The sequence below is a fragment of the Vipera ursinii genome, assembly GCF_947247035.1.
Source record: "Vipera ursinii genome assembly, chromosome: 1".
Lineage (NCBI taxonomy): Eukaryota > Metazoa > Chordata > Lepidosauria > Squamata > Viperidae > Vipera > Vipera ursinii.
The window spans coordinates 225,792,267-225,807,346 of NC_139512.1; the positions used below are offsets into that span (position 1 = coordinate 225,792,267).

Below are 15,080 nucleotides of genomic sequence, written 5' to 3' on the forward strand. Positions count from 1 at the left end.
TTGCATTCAGTTATTTTCTAAACCACCTCCTATTTGGTGTGTGATAGTTTACCTTTGAGAAGCTCCCAAATCTCCTGTGCTCCCTTTGTCTTCAGGATTATTCTTGGATATCAATACAGATTTCCAGGTTCTTTTTTTCAAATATAATGCAGTTCTCCTTTATCTGACTTATTTCTTTTGAATAATCATTAGATTTCAATTCTTCATTCCACTCATAACATTTTCCAAGCAGCATTCAGTCATGTCTATTAAATTATATATGCCCTCCTGTACTTTCTGTTTCTTTCTCAATCTCCAAGTGTTTATAGAGGTATTGAATCTTTAGATCACAACTTGAGTTATTTCCTCCTAAATTTGTATATTTAAGTTTTGATGCCTCCATTTCCGCATACCTCTCCTAATCTCAATCCCAATACATAAGAGGTCAGATCAAACATTTACAAGTTTGAAAACTCCCTTTTAAAGTTAGCAGAGCAACAGAGGTTAAAATTAGTCTTTATTCACTCACCTAGTTTTCTACCAACTGCACAAAGATTGGTAGTCATGTATTGTACTAAGCAATGCTTTAACTATGTTTATTAAATACATTTTATTTTATTCAAGTCATAAATAATAATTTCTAAATACCACTGACTGGATTTATGCAAATATCAAACAACTTGTTTGACTAACTTTTTGTGGGTCCTCAGGCACTGTTTTTGTGCCGAACAATTCTGAGTTTCAAAAAATTAAAAGTAAGGAGAGACTAAAATAATTCCAATTAATGATTTTAGGGCAGGACAAATTAGGATCTTGTAGAATTCAGAATTACAGAAAATTTTCTAAAGTGACTACCTGTCTCCACCTTGTAAATGAGACCCTTACGCTTCAGGGGTATTGCCAATAAACTTCTAAACTAAGTTTAGGGATTTGTAAAAGTCAATGTAAAATGAAAAGCACGATAAAAAATGATGGGTTTTGTTACACTTCTCTGATAATTTCCCATTATGTAAGTATTAATGGAGCCATGCATTAGTACTAAGAAATGTTTTGTGTGGCTGAAAGTGTTGGGTAGAAGTAGTTTGTGTTCTTTAATTTCTTCTCAAGATCTAGGAATTGTTGTTTATAAAAAACCAAACAGTTTTGATGTGTGAAATTTGAATAAAAACTTTGGATAAAAAATTGTCAGTTGAATATATACCGTATATATAAATTTTACTGCATTTTACTAAAATAAAGTACAAGCTAAATAACATATCAGTTAAGAAACATTTTCCTAAAATGAAATTCAAGCTATTAAGGTAAAGTCTGAGAGAATTTCAAGAAATGGCAAAGGAGATTCACTAAAACCAGCAGAATTTTTATGAAATAGTCCAATATGGATACCAAAACAAATTGAAGAAATTGAGATAAATTATATGTTATTTCAAACATTAAGAAAAACTGCAGTACTGATCCATAAACAAAAGCTGAATTGATATTGTGAATTTTTGTTATTACCTATGCAAGTAGGTAAAGGCTTGTCCCAAACTCTTCGATCGCCACTTAAACAGGTAATAATATTACTACCATGCATTGTGTAGCCTGGATTACAACTGTATAAAACCACTGTTTCTGTATAATGTCCTTCATCACGGATTCTGTAGCCATAGTTTGGTGTTCCAGGATCTTCACATTTCACTAAATCAAAGCCTGTCAACGGGAAAAACAATATATATTTTCTTTACATATTGAGTTTATACATTGGCTCAATTTTGTTTGCTACAAACTAAGCAGGTTTTCTAATACATTTAGGTAACTATGAAGCTACTTTTTTTTTAAAAAGGAGCCAGGTAACAACAACATTTTTTAGTCAGGAATGGAACTATATTCTAGCTTCTATTGTGATGCAATTATTTTATACTTGCTCTCTTTTTAATAGTAGCACAACTAAATACCAGAAATCTTAAAATGAAAATATTGATGTAGAGTTTGTGTTTCTCCTCAACTTGATGGTTAAAATTTGCTTTCAAATTATTATAAAAAGAGAAGAAAAGATCAAAACGCATGCTTGGTTATAATACTGATACCGATGAAACAAAATGAAGAATAAGTGTATCATTCTACAGTCCAGTGTCTGCAGTTTTCCTGGCTTCCCACACTTCAATTAAATTTTAAGAAAATATATAATGAGGGAACTCATCTCATGGGGATTCTTTAGATAAGGGATCATGGATAGCCAGGCAGACTACAGAGTGATAGAGAGATGTGTAGCAATAAATAAATAAAAATAAAAGAAATAAAATAAAAGTCCCAAAAATAAAACATACACAAACATTACAACCTACTATCATTTTTCATCAAGATGTGAAGCCCATGCATGTAGGAATACTACTTTTAAAGTTAGTACAAGTACATCAAATCTGACAGTCTATATTGTGTGTTTGTGTGTGTGTGTATGTGTATGTATTTGCATATATACATACATTCATATACATATACATATACATACATACATACATACATACATACATACATACATACATAGAGTACATTGGAGATAGGACAGCTTGGTCCAATGCTTAAGGTACCAGGCTAGTATTCTGCCATCAAGAAACTGGTACTGGTTTTCCCCTCCTGCCATCTTTTTTTTCTTTTATGAGGAAATGAGGAAAGGGATAGACCAGGAACCATGCCAAAAACAGCAATTAATTTGCTAGAATCAGAATTAAAGCAACCACATCTTCTTTTTTTTTAAAAAACCACCTTCTTAAAACAGTAGAATTTTTTTTCCAATCTTGTTCAGAAGGCTTAAGAAAAGATAATATTTTAATCAATAGGAAGTGCTGTTTTATGAAAGGTTAGAAGTGTTTTTTCCTTATTATTTTTGAAGCATCCACAGGAAAGATATGTATGCTTTTGCTATATTTTACTCACTTTGTCCAATGAAGGCTTTTGCCAAACCCCATTCATTTTAAAATTTAAATTTAAAATGAATTAAATATTTTTTATATATATATATATATATATATATATATATATATATATATATATATATATATATATATATATAATTTCACAGAATCTGCAATAACGATGGAGCATTATCCATACTTCAGTATTTTTTGAATATGTAACTAGTTGCCTTTTCTTTGTATTATACATTTCATCTATAAGGATTTATTGCAAGGTTAAATATGATTTTGCCGAGTTCCCATTTAAGGATAAATTTACCCATATACAAGTTTTCATATATTCAGGCAGTTCTAAATTTTCATTTAGTAACAACATTAACTTTTCTGCACCACATCAGAAATTTATAAAACCCAGTGGTGGTAGAAAAGAGAAAAAAGATTCAAAGAAGTTTCACTGCAGCACAGCAGGGTTACTCTTCTAAAATAGTTAAAAGCATTGCAGCACCTAAGGCTCATTTTATATTCTTATTTGGACTGTAGCCAAATACAACTTCGGAAAGTAAATGAATATTTCTGAATATGTGATCTGTGATTTAAATTACTGCAGTCTAAATTTGCTAGTGAATCTCAGCATCAGATATCAATCACATAGACATAAACACAAGATGAATCGGCTTGCTGATGTAGATACTTAGATACGAACATAATTCAAATCCATATAAAATCCAATGATAAATTAGAAGGAATGCTAGGTATGCTACTAGGTATGCTACGAACAAGATCACCCCTTTTTGTGATAAATGCTGAACATATTCCAATATATAGGCAGTGATATACTGCAGGCCAAAAGTGTTATATTTAACAGCATGTCAAATTTGTTAAGAAAAAAATATGATCACTTAGCACACCTATGTTTAAAAGAATATAAATCAATTGCTCAGGAGGCTAAAACTGCCTTATAGACTTGCTGTTATAGACTTGCATGCCTTTGCAATTTTGCTCTGCCATTGAAAAGGAATAATAATAAAAATGAGGGATTTATTTTTCAGGAAAGAGATGGCTCTTAACAAGATAGTTAGACAGTAACCTTGTTCAGAGGTATATGTATAATAGAGGACTGTATCTTAAATTCCAAAATGTTAACCACCTTAAATAACATTATTGCAATCATGGTTGGTCAAATTTTCTGCATTCTGTCTCCCCACTTTGAAACTTTCAATAAAATATAGGAGTAGCAAGTCAGATACGGCATCCTTGTGTCTGTGTGCGTGGGGGTGTTGAGGTGGCAGACATGAGACAAATGATAACATACATGTGACCTCATCACATAAATGCTGCAAGAGATGTACTTCTGAAAGATGTTGCATCACAAGAACAAAAAGCGTTCTTTGTACTGCATATACTATATGTCATCATTTAGGTATTATCTGCAGTTTGCTGCAGCTGCTGCTGAAACTGAGGTTAATATGCATAATTTAAAGATAGTTCACAATGCTATGAATGTGATAGCAGTTCTCTTTACATTCACATCTTGTCCTAGGATTCCAAAAAAACTAAATGCTTCTTTTGTTGCCCTTGGTTGTTTCCTATTTCTGTCCTAGTCACTAGTATTAGTATCTTCTGCTCTTCTGGTTAGTAAAGCAACTTGAAGAAATGTCCATGGTAAGAACAAATTGTGCCATGTGAGGAGGAGGAGGAGGAGGAGGAGGAGGAGGAGGAGGAGGAGGAGGAGGAGGAGGAGGAGGAGCTCAATTACCTTTTGAACTCTTTGAAAAGTCCAGATATGGCACCTGATTGACTTTCTCTCTATTAACTACCAAAGCCCCCACTTCTTTTTATCCTTGATCTCTTAAGAATGGAGCCACAATTATTTCAGTACAGTTCTTAGTCAAATAAATTCTCTTTCTAAAGTGTTCATTAGTACAAAGGTATTATCAAGCTGTTTCATTCTAACAAAGCCAACTTATGGCAGGGGGAAGGGAAATAACCTCAAAAAAAACCCCTTTGAATTCCAAGGAATAGCAAATGCTCAGTTAAGGCTTAGGATATGGATGCCTATAATCCAGGTAATCATCCTCCTGGAGGAAGATAAATTAATGCCCAACATGGAACAAATTGGATGAACAAGGGCACTTGACAACCAACAAAACACTTTCAATATCTAACTTTCCAAGTCTGGGAGCAGCATTTTTTAAAGCCATACATAATTTTTTTACCATCCACATTGTTGCAAGGCAGATAGTCCAACATTCTATAACCTGAGTGCACCTGCCCACATGGTGACAAGGTCTAGTCCATTTATCATATATTGTTATACTGTAAATTCTGTAAAATATTAGGTCTGTTCATATTCTGCCTCTAATATGTAAATTTCCAGGAAGCCAATAATTTCTATGGGAAAGTTCTATAAGATTCAAAATACCTCGTTACCTGTTTAATAGTCAAATTCTGTGCTGCCACAGTGAAGGAGTCATAACTGGTCACAAGAATTACCTCTTTTGCTTTACTAATCACTTCAAGTTTTCGTGTTTGTTCTTGTTTTAGATGACATGTATTTTTATTTGATAGTATTATTTCAGACATATACTTGCACAGTTATTAACATCATTACAATAGCTTATGTTACACTTTTATTACAGAGATATTTTGTTTTGTTGGTCTTTTACCTCACCCATTTGATTTTACATTATTTTAAATTTTATTGTTCCTTGACCAAATAAACATATTTTTAAAAAAATCCTAATCCTAAAATTATATATTTTTTTGAAATTATATTTTGTCTTCTTCAGGAATCTGAGGTCTCTACTTTATAATTCCCTTTTTATATATGAGGCAGTGGTCATTAGTTCACAATAAAATCCTGTAGGAATCAAAGTAGCCATAGTAACTGAAGCTGTTTCTCCTTTTATATAAAATACTAACTTTAAACTTTCATTTCTCCTATTACTGTAATACTTTTTTTCTAACCCTTATCTGGTCATGATCATAATCATGAAATTTAGTATATTTCCAAGTTATTATTTTAACAAGATCCTTAACACCCTCTTCATTCTTATATAATAAACCTCCCAATAAGAAATGCACAATTATTTATTTGTAAAATTTAATGGATGTCCATTTTATCTCAAGGTAACTCTTGTTGGTACACAGTTATGAGCAGTGATCTAATGAGTCCTTCTGTTCTAAAAAAATGGTAAGGTAACATCTGCACCATTTCTACTTTATTTTCATAGTGTACAATATCTTGTATAATACAATGTATTGTAAAAAGTACAATATTGTTTCCTAGGCAAAGGTACAAACACGAATTAGGTGAAACCTGGTTCAACAACCATAACTGTGAGAGGGATCTTGGAGTGCTAGTAGACAATCACTTAAATATGAGCCAGCAATATGCGGCAGCAGCCAAAAAAGCTAATACAATTCTTGGTTGTATAAATAGAGACATAGAATCAAAATCACATGAAGTATTAGTACCACTTTATAAATCCTTAGTAGGACCATACCTGGAATACCTCATTCAATTTTGGTCACCACATTATAAAAAAGATGTTGAGAATTTGGAAAAAATGCAAACAAGGAGAAAGTAAGATGATTAAAGGTCTGGAGACTAAAGATATGAAGAACAGTTGCCTGAATTGGGTATGGATAGTCCAGAGCAGGGGTGTCTATGGATAGTCTAGAGCAGGCCAGATGCGTGGTGGCAAAACTGCGCCCACCTGATTGCCGGCAATGAAAAAAAAGTCACGATACATCGCACCACGTCACATGATGTTGTGAGTTTGACACTCCTGGTCTAGAGAAAAGAAAGATTGGGGTGACAAGATAGCAGTATTCCAGTATTTAAGGGGCTGCCACAAAGAGGAGGGGTTCAACTTATTTTCCAAGGACCAGAAGGCAAGACAAGAAACAATGGATGGAAAGTAATCAAGAAGAGAAGCAACCTGGAATTAAGGAGAAACTTCCTAATAGTGAGAACAATTAAACCAGTGGAACAGCTTGCCTTCAGAAGCTGTAAGTGCTTCATCACTGGATGTTTTTAAGAAAAGACTGGACCTATCTGAAATGTATAGTGCCTCCTGCTTGAGAAGGGGATTGGACTAGAAGACCTCCAAAATCCCTTCCAGCTCTGTTCTGATTGATGGTCTAAGACAGGCATGTCAAACTGCCGGCCCACGGCCTGGATGTGTCATCCTGAAACTGTGCCCACTCCATTGCTGGCAATGGGGGAAAAGTAATGATACATCGCATGATTTCACATGACATCGCGAGTTTGACATGCCTGATCTAAGATACTTTTATTTCCATATCAGTTAGGCTTATATATACATGTACATATTTACATAGAAGGGTAATCAAGGATATATGACCATGCAAAAAATTAATGGGGGGGTAGAGGGAGGGGAGGGAGAGGAGAGGAGAAGAGACATCAAACATACTATACTCATATCAAAATACAGAGGTCAGGCAGCACTGAAAATCAGACAAGAGTATGAGTGAAGTGTAATTCCAGGTCAAAAAGTATCATAAGCTAAATGCTGTACTTATAGAAAGCCTATATCATGCTATTACTTGAAATGACTTTTGATAGTGGTGGAATGTGAAGGTTTCCCTTAAAGATTGCAGGATTACCATCTGAACTTCATATTTAATTGTTTGAATATGACACATGAAAATTAAAACAAAAGAAAACAACTTTTTGCAAGAAGACAATTGTTAGGTGGTCTGTTCTCATTGCTTCTCAAAAATTGCATCTAGTGATAAAAGGATAATATATGCTAATTAATCAGAACTAATAAAATGGCACTCTTCCTAATATTTTATGTTGTTAAATGATTGTTGCAGTGTGGCTCTCAATGCATTTTTCTAGAAGACATTGGATTTTCTAGACATTCTAACCAGGACCCATTCCTTCCACATTGAAGCAAAGCCTATATATTATAGTGTTTCACAAAAATAAGCGATACTATCCTGTCTCAGTTGTAAAGTACAACAGAACATTTCAGAAACACTCTGTTTTTATCTCTAGTCAACCTGGTAATGCTTAAATAGAGGGAAAATAATATAAAATATAATATAGTGAGGAATTTAATTTCAAGCAGAAGTTGAAATAATAGATTTAAACTATTAGTGATGACAAATATTTAAAAGGTAATCAGTAGAAAAAAAATGTAGAACAAAAAGATAAGGAGCAAAGTGTCAAATCTGAAGATCTTTAATAAATAAGAGGTATGTATTGGATCATATTAACAAAAAACAATGGAAATTTAAATCACATTCTATGGCATTAATTTCTGCTTATCTAGTTTATGATCAGATAGTTAATTCATTTGCAATTTACGATTTTATATATTGTATATCATTGTTTCTAATTAATTTATTTCCCAAATTCTCTGTGCCTCATTTCTTATTTATTGCAGCCTAGTGTATAAGGTTATTCTTATTTGATTTTCAACACCATTTTAACTTTAAAGGTACCCAGCCAGACAACAGAAAATAACGTCACCTAATACTGCAGAGATAAAACTTTCCAATTGGTTTTAGAAATTTAAAGATAGGCTCAGCTGCAGGGATGCCTGAGGTTATATCTACTCTCCACAATGACTACTGGTATCATGGCAAGGGAAGTTTTAATTGGAGAAAAATACTCATGAAATTATTAAGACATATACATGCACACACCAAGAACCCTGCAGCTGCAGATACAGGTGAAACTCAAAAAATTAGAATCTCGTGCAAAAGTTCATTTATTTCAGTAATGCAACTTAAAAGGGGAAACTAATATATGAGATAGACTCATTACCTGCAAAGCAAGATAGTTCAAGCTGTCATTTGTCATAATTGTGATGATTATGGCGTACAGCTCATGAAAACCCCAAATCCACAATCTCAGAAAATTAGAATATTACATGCAATCAATAAAACAAGGAGTGTACATAGAACAATATCGGACCTGTGAAAAGTATAAGCATGCATATGTACTCAGTACTTGGTTTGGGCCCCTTTTGCAGCAATTACTGCCTCAATGTGGCGTGGCATGGAAGCTATCAGCCTGTGGCACTGCTGAGGTGTTATGGAAGACCAGGATGCTTCAATAGCTCTTCTGCATTGTTCGGTCTCATGTCTCTCATCTTTCTCTTGGCAATGCCCCATAGATTCTCTATGGGATTCAGGTCAGGCGAGTTTGCTGGCCAATCAAGCACAGTAATCCCACGGTCATTGAACCAGGTTTTGGTGCTTTTGGCAGTGGGGCAGGTGCCAAGTCCTGCTGGAAAATGAAGTCAGCATCCCCATAAAGCTTGTCTGTGGAAGGAAGCATGAAGTGCTCCAAAAACTCCTGGTAGATGGCTGCGTTGACCCTGGACTTAATGAAGCACAGTGGACCAACACCAGCAGATGACATGACTCCCCAAATCAACACAGACTGTGGAAACTTCACACTGGACGTCAAGCATCTTGCAGTGTGTGCCTCTCCATTCTTCCTCCAGACTCTGGGTCCTTGGTTTCCAAATGAGATGCAAAAGTTGCTCTCATCAGAAAAGAGGACTTTGGACCACTGAGCAACAGACCAGGTCTGTTTTTCTTTAGCCCAGGTAAGATGCTTCTGACGTTGTTTGTTGTTCAGGAGCGGCTTGACAAGAGGAATACGACATTTGAAGCCCATGTCCAGGATCGGTCTGTGTGTGGTGGCTCTTGATGTACTGACTCCAGCCTCAGTCCACTCCTTGTGAAAGTCCCCAACACTTTTGAATGGCCTTTTCCTGACAATCCTCTCCAGGCTGCAGTCATCCCTGCTGCTTGTGCACCTTTTTCTTCCACACTTTTCCCTTCCACATAACTTTCTATTAATGTGCTTTGATACAGCACTTTGGGAACATTCAACTTCTTTTGCAATTACCTTTTGAGGCTTTCCCTCCTTATGGAGGGTGTAAATGATGGTTTTCTGCACAACTGTCAGGTCAGCAGTCTTCCCCATGATTGTGATTCCTACTGAACCAGACTGAGAGACCATTTAAAGGCTCAGGAACCCTTTGCAGGTGTTATGGCTTAATTAGCTAATTAGAGTGGGACACTTTGAGCCTAGAATATTGCGCCTTTTCACAATATTCTAATTTTCTGAGATTCTGGATTTGGGGTTTTCATGAGCTGTAAGCCATAATCATCACAATTATGACAAATCAGGGCTTGAACTATCTTGCTTTGCATGTAATAAGTCTATCTCATATATTAGTTTCCCCTTTTAAGTTGCATTACTGAAATAAATGAACTTTTGCACGATCTTCTAATTTTTTGAGTTTCACCTGTATAACTTGATTTTACTTCAAATTTGGAAATAATACTGAAGAAATAGCACATGTTATTTTTTTTGTTCTAAGAAGATTGTGTTTGAACTTATACACAGAAATCTTGTGTGTGTGTGTGTATGTGTGCCTGTGTGCATTAATAATAATGGGTGTTATGGAATATGCACAATTTTTATATCTTTCTCTATTTTCAAAGATTAAAAAATAAACAATTTCAGGTAGAATGAGGCAAACACCATAAATATGGTGACACCATGTTTTACATGTTTTCCTTGTGGTATTTTTTTGATTTTTTTATAATGTCAGTGTTAATACTTAGGCGTACTTTATTTACTTCTTAGTTATCATAAGTTAATCACCAGCACTCCAGAATGATTTTACACTTCCATACCATGTGGAAAAAAATAAAAAAAATATAAATAAACATATTGTAACTGTTAAAAAGAGAGGGAAACATTTGCTTATTACTCTCATAAATAGAGAAATATGATATATATTGTGAGGTAGTTAAGCTATCCTGGTAATAGAGGGAAAAGTAATTTTTAGTAGTCACAGAAAGTCCAAATTCAGGACAATACTACCATGCTCCAGAATGCAGTAATATATCAAGCAACAACACAATGTATAGCTTAAATTAGAAACTTGTTGAAAGTATTGGGCTTAATAGATCATTATGTTGTTTTCACTTCCATATGTTTCTCTAAAATTTCTCTATTCTGTTTGTGGATGTTAATATTTACATACTACACTAAAATTACATATTGACAAAGATGCTCAACTGACGAACTTAAACCAGGAATCCAGAAAACTGAACTAGCCACACAACAAGATTAATAGACAAATCAATAGACCCAAATCGATTCCCAGGAAGGAACTATTAGCAGAGAAACTGCAGAATCAGAACAGAACCCAGTTAGTTGTCTCTTGTAGCTCACAGCTCAAAGACTTGATTAATAAGGTTCAGCCATATGACACTTCACTTTTTCAGACACTGGAGGAAGGACCATACTTCCACCTACCTTGCAGCATACTATAGATGCTGGATAATTCCCCCCCCCAAAAAAAATCCTGCATCCTGAAAACCTTTTGATGCTTATGATAGACTCCTTCAAACTGAACACAAAAATAATTTCAGAATGCCTGTATCACGTGGAAATCTTGAGAAATATGAAATAAGATTTCAATGACTGTTATGTATTTAGTTGCATAATGTTTCCAACATGATACATATGTTCAAAAGAGCTAAAAGTATTTTCCTGCTGATTTTAATTTATATTCAGTGTCCAACACATCTCACTGCAGTGTCCAACAATAATCAGCCAGCATTAATGGATTCCCGTTGCCCTGATTCTATTTTTCCATTGTGACAATATTCTGATAAAAAACTTTCAACGTGTTCATCACTGACTACACCTAGATATTCAGGAAGTCCAAGTGTGAATGCAGAAAATAAATTTTCAGTGACATGTTGTACTTCGTGATTTTGTATGCTGCCAACCAGCTGAAGGTAGTTTGGTGCTCTGTAGTTTGCCAAGAAAATTCTCTGTGACATCCTTGAATGCTTTCCAGGTGATCTTCTCTGATCTCACTAACATATCTTCAAACTGCTTGTCATTGATGATATATCTGATCTGTGGACCAACAAAAATGCCTTCCTTAATCTTGTCATCAGTTATTTTTGAAAATATTTGTCTCAAATAATGAAAACTTTCATCTTCTTTGTTCATCACTTTCACAAAATGTTTCATCAGCCCAAGTTTTATGTGAAGCATAGGCAAAAATTACTTAGTCCGGTCAACAAGTGGTTCATGTACCACATTTTTCTGTCCAGGAACCACATTCTTTTAGAGTGGCCATTTCTTTTTAACATAATGCGACTTGAGTGAAGGATTGTCCCATTTGAATAAGTAACAAAAGTACTTGGTACATCCAAACTCCAATCTGAGAAGCAGAGCCACTGCTTTTAGATCTCCACAGATGTTCCAGTTATACTTGATATATTGGATGTGCTTCAACAACAGTTCCATTATTTCATATGTGCAGCATAGCCACCAGGTACTGAAGGGCTTAACATTATCATTTTGTAAAAACATAAGATTTCTATAAACAGTCCATGATAGGTTAAATTACAGGGTTTTTTTGTGATTAGCAGCCAAAAATTTGTAAGGTATAGTCAAAAGTGTTCAGAAAGCAAAATCTTTGTTGCCCTGTGTAACCACGCAACATTTGTATCAGCAGAAAAAAAAAGTAGGACAACGATGCCAACTTTAGAACCAGACCTTATTTAGAAAATTTTGAAAAAGGAGAAATGACCCTGAAAGGTTCTGAATCCTAACTAACTTAAAAGGACTTCTTAGCGTGTGCACGCGCGCGCGCACACACACACACACACACACACACACACACACACACACACCCAATACAGTTGTATTGGAACAAAAGTTAATGATTAAAATAGAGAATAAATTTTTAGTAAAAATATTATCAGCAAACTTTAGTTTTCACACTTCCTTTACCTGTATGACTAACAAGGTTGACTCAGCCTTCCATCCTTCCGAGGTAGGTAAAATGAGGACCCAGATTGTTGGGGGCAATTTATTTATTATTAAGCTGACTTTGTAATAATGCCGCTTGGGGGTGTGTGTGAAAGCCCTAACAAGCAGGCATATACATAGAATGAAGGCTAAACTTGTAAGCCGCCCTGAGTCTTCGGAGAAGGGTGGGATATAAATGGAATTAAAATAAAACTAAAAATAAAACAAAACCAAGAATTCTGGGTTTGGAACCTTAAGAGAAAGAAAAAAAAACTAAAAACAAACCTATAAAGTAGATCTGCTTTGGAAACATGCTATTTTTTTTAAAAAAAAAACAAAACCAAAATGCTCCCAAATGTATCTCACATAACAGAAGAAAAAATATTAACCTTATTAGAACAAATAATTGCTTTGAAGAAAGAGAGCACTTTTTTGTGAGAACAGCATAGTGAAAAGAATGAATGCCAGTGCCCTGCAGTGTTTATTACATGTCTGAGCTGAGTGTCTAATATTGTTATTTTTTTAATGAAAACAAAACAAAACACATTGCATGTATCTAGAAAGACAGATTCAAAATAGCAGAGTTGAGGGATAAGTCATTCCCTCAAAAAGCAACTAATCACAGACAATTTAAAATTATTGTAGTTGTTAATAATTATGGTGATTTTTGTTTATGTGTGTGTATGTGTCTGCATTCTCATTGTGCCACATGATACCTTATTATTTGTTTGGTTGAAAAGCAGAGGAGGGAAAGGAAGACACACAGGGGGAGGCTCAGCTAATTTCAATGTACACATGTTGTACTTTGACAATAAAAGTTTATTTATTTATTTATTTATTTATCAAGACTCAAAGCTAATCCATCTAATAGTTTTCAATTTACCTCATCTACACTATGCTGAACTGTTTTGAAGAAGATAGAATAAAAAAAATATGAAAATATAAAATGAAAATGACGAGTGCCTCTTAAAAAAATTAAAGTGACAAGTTGGTACTTTGAACAAATTTTCTCATAACTTTTCTCCTGATGGTAGAAGGAAATCTACCATCAATTTTAATACTGATGCTTTCTTGTATTTGATTGTTGAAGCTAGAGACCAATGGACCCCAGTAACAGCATTGCCAAAATACAAATATTTATTTTAACAGAACAGTATAATATTAAATAGTCAGTTGTAATAAAAGCTACCCATACATTACAAATCTACAGGTAATTGTTGCATTTAACAAAGGTTGATAACACTATCTTATTTTTTTATATTTATATCCCACTTTTTATATATGCAACTCAAGGCGATAAACATATCTAATACTTCTTCCTCCTTTATTCTCCCCACAATAACCCTGTGAGATGATTTGGGCTGAGAGAGAGTGACTGACTTAAACTGACCAACTGGCTTTGAGGCCTAAGGCAAGTTTAGAACTCACCATTTCCATCAAGTTAACCACTGCACCAAACCGGCTCTCTCTTTTCTATTTACATTGACTGTTATTTTCACAAAATAATGTACTGATATTGAAAATTACTTTTAAGCATTTTCTTTAAGATTCTCTCTTTTCTAGTATTGAAAAGAATTAAGGAGCAATCTCATAAACACAATAGGTATTAATAATAGTTCTTAGGATTTTGTGTTAAGCATTGTTATGGCTCAGTTGCTTTTTTTGTAACTCTATTTCTCCCCATTTCCCTCTCACGTTAATACCACTTACTTGTATATGTGAGGTGAAAACCTTGGTCTGTATCTGATCCATTACTGTTAAATTCTATCCATAAATGGTTAGATGTGCTATTAAGAATGAGTTCTAGCAATTCTATTTTTGTAAAAGTTCCCAACAAACGTGATGAACTGTCTTTTCCATCATACACCTATAAAATAAAATACAATACAGTTTAACACATTTAAAAAAACTTATTTTAAAGCTTCTGCTATCTAATAGATAGATGTTCATGTACAATTAACTAAAAATCATCAAAAATTTCAAACAAAACATAGGAAAAGAGAACAATCCTTTTCATTTTTTGCCATATACTGGCTATGCAGTTCATTTACATGATAGCACACTACTTCCCATCCAGCCATTTTTTAAATAAAACAAGTCTGTATTTATGGCTTGATTCCTTGACATTTATCAACTCCATCTCCTTTTGTCTTCAGAATCCATTTGGAATTTTTGTTTCAAAAGTTTGAAAGTGCTTCATGGCATTTCTGTGAAGATGCTTTTTCTAAGCACATTGATGTGTATGTCTGTCTGTGTGTGTGTGTGTGGGGGGGGGAAATGACATACACCAGTCTGATCACTGCTAAATGAATTAAAAACAGGACTGAAGCAGCAGCCCTGGCAAAAAGCACCAAGTTTATTTTTAGTAC

The 15,080-nt window shown here is 34.3% G+C and overlaps 1 protein-coding gene across 1 annotated transcript in view; it reads right to left on the minus strand.

Moving 5' to 3' along the window:
- The window catches only part of CSMD1 (CUB and Sushi multiple domains 1), a gene marked incomplete at its 5' end in the record, with an annotated part of 1,146,395 nt that overhangs the window by 192,645 nt on the left and 938,670 nt on the right, over positions 1-15,080 (minus strand). Inside the window, 2 exons of the mRNA XM_083350006.1 lie at positions 1,480-1,671; positions 14,422-14,578. Of these exons, the coding sequence (XP_083206132.1) occupies positions 1,480-1,671; positions 14,422-14,578 (349 nt within the window). The remainder of the gene's footprint in view (positions 1-1,479; positions 1,672-14,421; positions 14,579-15,080) is intronic.